The sequence below is a fragment of the Melospiza georgiana genome, chromosome 8, assembly GCF_028018845.1.
Source record: "Melospiza georgiana isolate bMelGeo1 chromosome 8, bMelGeo1.pri, whole genome shotgun sequence".
Taxonomy (NCBI): Eukaryota; Metazoa; Chordata; class Aves; order Passeriformes; family Passerellidae; genus Melospiza; species Melospiza georgiana.
Window position 1 is genome coordinate 4,308,444 of NC_080437.1, and position 3,869 is coordinate 4,312,312.

General features: G+C 57.4%; 1 protein-coding gene across 1 annotated transcript; it reads left to right on the forward strand.

The window, feature by feature from the left end:
• The first annotated feature begins 2,028 nt into the window (after window positions 1–2,028).
• On the forward strand, window positions 2,029–3,459 carry LOC131086312 (C-type lectin domain family 2 member B-like). The gene is made up of 5 exons (XM_058029263.1): window positions 2,029–2,200; window positions 2,579–2,677; window positions 2,772–2,953; window positions 3,154–3,254; window positions 3,345–3,459. Exons 1-5 carry the CDS (start codon window positions 2,029–2,031, stop codon window positions 3,457–3,459), a joined length of 669 nt encoding a protein of 222 aa, XP_057885246.1.
• Window positions 3,460–3,869: the final 410 nt, after the last annotated feature.

The window sequence follows — 3,869 nt, forward strand, 5'->3', positions numbered from 1 at the left end:
GAATCGTAAATTTACTAAGACCTTTTAAAGTGCAATTGTACTGAAATAAACATCAATGTAGAATTTGGCAAACTGTCCAACAAACCGGGAGCTTCTCGAGATTGTATTTAGTGTAATAGCATATGGTAAATGTTATCAGCATTTCTGTTAAAGAAATTCGATTGTGTTATGCTGCACATGATAAAAATAATGAGGCACTGGATTTACCGCTTTGAATATCTCCAGTAACAATTCTCAGAGAAATCAGAGCTCACGAAAAACACAAGAATAACTTCAAATAAGCATTTCAGCACACGTTTACGGCATTCTAGGACACGTTCCGTGAGGCTTCAGTGCCCAGGGGCACTCAGAGCCCTTCGGCAAATGCCGGGGGTTCGCCCCGCCGCAGGGCTGGGGAGCCACGGGGGGAGTGAGTTCGGCCGGGGCCAAGCGGAGCCGCCGGGCAAAGCCGAGCCCCGGGAGCGGGGAAAGCGCCGGCGGCAGCGAGGGAAAAGCCGAGCGGGGAGAGCCGAGCTGGGACCCGCCCGGGGCTCGGAGGCGGCTCCAGCCCAGGGGTGACCCGCGCTCGGTTGTGCCTCGCCCCGGGCGGAGGGGGCTGCGGTGGGGGGGGGTGGGGGGTTCTGGTGAATTCCTTGTGCCGGGTTCCCCCCTTGACAGGTGAGGAAAATGGAATTCACTACTTAGTGTTTTTGAAAGGTCAATAATAATAATGTGTGTAATAGTAATAGGATAAAAGGGGACAATATTTCCAGCGCTGGGTGTTCCTGGTCAACAGCGAAAGAACACACCGGGGTATACACACAATGTTATATTTATACAGTTACCTCGCTGAGGTACATGCATATTCAGGTATTTAATGTATTATTCAGACCTTTTTTCGAACTTTCTGTTGTTTTGGTACCTTCTTTGTCTGACTTCTTCACACTCTTATCTGCATGACATCCTAAGTGTCACATCCATATGTTTTATTTCTTCTTGTGTCTCCATCCAGCTGTTTCACATCCTCTGGATAAGATTTTAGTATGTTCTCTTTAAATTTAACATGGTACCTCTAAGTGTTCTCTGGTGCTCTGGTTTCTGTCACCGTTATTTTATATCTTGGACAGGTTGGTCAGTGGATGGCCTTCCACTATTTTAAGTCACAAAAAAGTCTTTTTCACATTGTTTTGCTAAGGTCTTTAACACAGTACATTCATCACTCTATCATTTCCATAAGTGGTACATAGACACTGTGTTCATTACATTACAATGTCTATGGGCGATATGGTGCCTACTTAAGCTGACAGATTATATGTTATTAACAGGCAGCTTAAAAGAGTTAGAATCGATGCTACATCTAAATCATTATAACTACTGACAACATGCATAGGCTCATACATAAAAGCAAAAGCCAAAATTACATGGTCATTTTTCCCACATGCAGGGAGCCGCAGCGGCCGTGCCGGCGCTCGGTGTGCCCGGGCTCCGAGGCGCCGGGGCAGGGAATCATGCGGGGCACAACGGTGAGCAGCCCGGGGCTGCTGCTTCTCGCCCCTCGGCAGGCGGACTCCGAGCCGCAGCTGCCCCGGGCCAGCAGCAGCCGGCAGCTCGCAGGCGCTCTCAGCGCCCGGCCCGGCACGGAGCTGGGCTGCAGCGGCTGCAGAGCCACAGGGGCCGCGGCTGCGGCCACCGCAGAGCTCCCGGAGGCTGCGCTTGTCTCCGCACCTGCTGCCGCACCTCTGGGCAGCGGCGACAGCGCAGCCACAGCTGCCACCGCCCTCCTGAGCCCCCGCACGGCCGCCACCAGCAGCGACCTCTCACCGTGTCCCTTTCAGGGTGCCATCAGCGCGGCTGCAAAGCTGTTCCCGAGGCCGAGCTCCCAAAGGATCTCGTTGCACTCCTGATGTGTCATGAGCAAGGTGCTGTTTGTTCTGGGCAGAGAGATGCCGACTGTGAGCAGAAGACTGAATTCTGTTCCATTCATGGAGTTGTAGAAAAGCTCCTGCATCCCCAGGAGGGACCAGAAGATGTCGTAATACATTTGCCTGAATGCAAGAAGCTTCATGGCATAAGCAGGGGGATGCCACTTGTGAGCGTGCAGTGAGTGCAGATGTGGAGAACGGATTCTGCACCAGGGACGGGAGTGTGAGGGAGCCCCTGGCGCCCCAGGGCACAGCAGCAATGGGCAATGAACACAAAAGGAACCTCAGAAGATTCCTGGGTGAGTGCAGGGCCACCCCTGTGGCCACTAGGGAGGGGCTGTGTCCCCTTCCAAGGCCAGGGCTGGCAGGTGTGTGGCTGTTTCCCGATGTCTGGAAGAGGCCTCGTGCTCTGCTGGGCCCCATCCGTGGCTGGAAGCAAGAGCCCCAGCTGCCCCCAAGGCTGTGCAGTTCTCCTGCTGCAGCCTGTGCCCACAGCTGTGTCCCTGCCTGTGCCCACAGCTGTGTCCCTGCCTGTGGCCAGGCTCTTGGCTCTCTGGCTGCCACCTGAGGGAGGCCCACACTGCCTCAGGGCTCCCTGCTCTGCTCCCTGGCCGTGGGCTGAGCAGATTGCAGGGCCGGCTCTGCTTCTGGCAGCCAGCAGCTCTTTCCTGCTCCAGGTGAACGGTTCAGGTGCCATCCCGTGGGCACGGCGGTGCTGATTCTGCTGCTCCTGGTGCTGGTGCTGGCTTTGGGGGCGGCCTTGGCTGTGCCGGCAGGTAAGGGAGGGGCAGCAGCCTGGGCCCAGCCCCTCGGGCAGAGCGGGCTCCCTGCACAGGGGAATCCTCAGAGCTTCTCCTCTTCCCCCTGCAGCAGCAGAGCTTCTAGGTGCAGCTGCGACACCGCTGTTGGTTCTGGGCTGTCCCTTGGACTGGGTTGGGTACTATGGGGTCTGCTATGTCTTCTCACAGGATTACAGCACGTGGGAGCAGGGTCAGGAACGGTGCTCCGAGCTCAATGCCACCCTGGCCATTGCCAAGGATGAGGAGGCCATGGTGAGTGAGGGGCTGCGGGCGCTGTGGGGTGGCTGAGGGCAGCCTGGGGGCGCTCCTGGGCCGGGCTCGGTGCTCGCAGGGCCGGGGCTGCAGCCCTGGGCCGGGGCCTTGCAGGGAAGGAGCCCCGGCGTGCGGGGGCAGCCCCGGGCACGTGTCCCCCCGAGGGGCCGGGGCAGCTCCCACTCCTCTCTCCTTGGCAGGATTTCATCTCCCACCTCTGTGAGGATTTTGGTTTCTGGCTCGGGCTGCGCAGACGGGGCGAGCGCCTGCACTGGGGGGACGGCAGCAGCTACAGCTCCCGGTGAGTGCCGGGGAGCCGGGCAGGGCCTGGGGGCACAGGGGCACAAGGGCTTCCCCTGGCAGCCAGCGCTGCCTCTGCTCCTCCCTGCAGGGTTCCTGTGTTCGGCAATTCCGAGTGTGTGTACCTGGCTGATGAGAGATTCAAGAGTGACAACTGCTCCAGTGAGCAGCCGTATGTCTGCAGCAAGGCCCAAGCTCCCCTGTAACAGGGGCTGCACAAAGGACCTTCTCAGCGCTGGGCAGTACCAGCTTCACCTCTGAGCCCAGCACAGCGCTGTCCTTCCTCAGCTGCGCCCTGTGCCTTGCACTTCCTCTCAGGGTCACCTCAGTGCCTCTTCATCCCCAGTGCCAGTGCTGGGCTGGGGCTGCAAAGGAAAAGTCTCTGCAATCCATCCTGCCACCGATGCTGCCTGCAGTGTGAGTGCATTGCCCTCATGACACAATAAGCTCCAATGGGAAATTCAAATCCCCCTGTGGTCTTGGAATTCATCGTAAACTAGTGGCCAGAATGGGACACTTTTGGACTGTCTTTGGAAGAGGAGGAAGAATTGCTGACACATGCTGAACAGGAATCCCACTTTTGGCATCCGGCACCCTACTGTGGGGAATGGTCTCT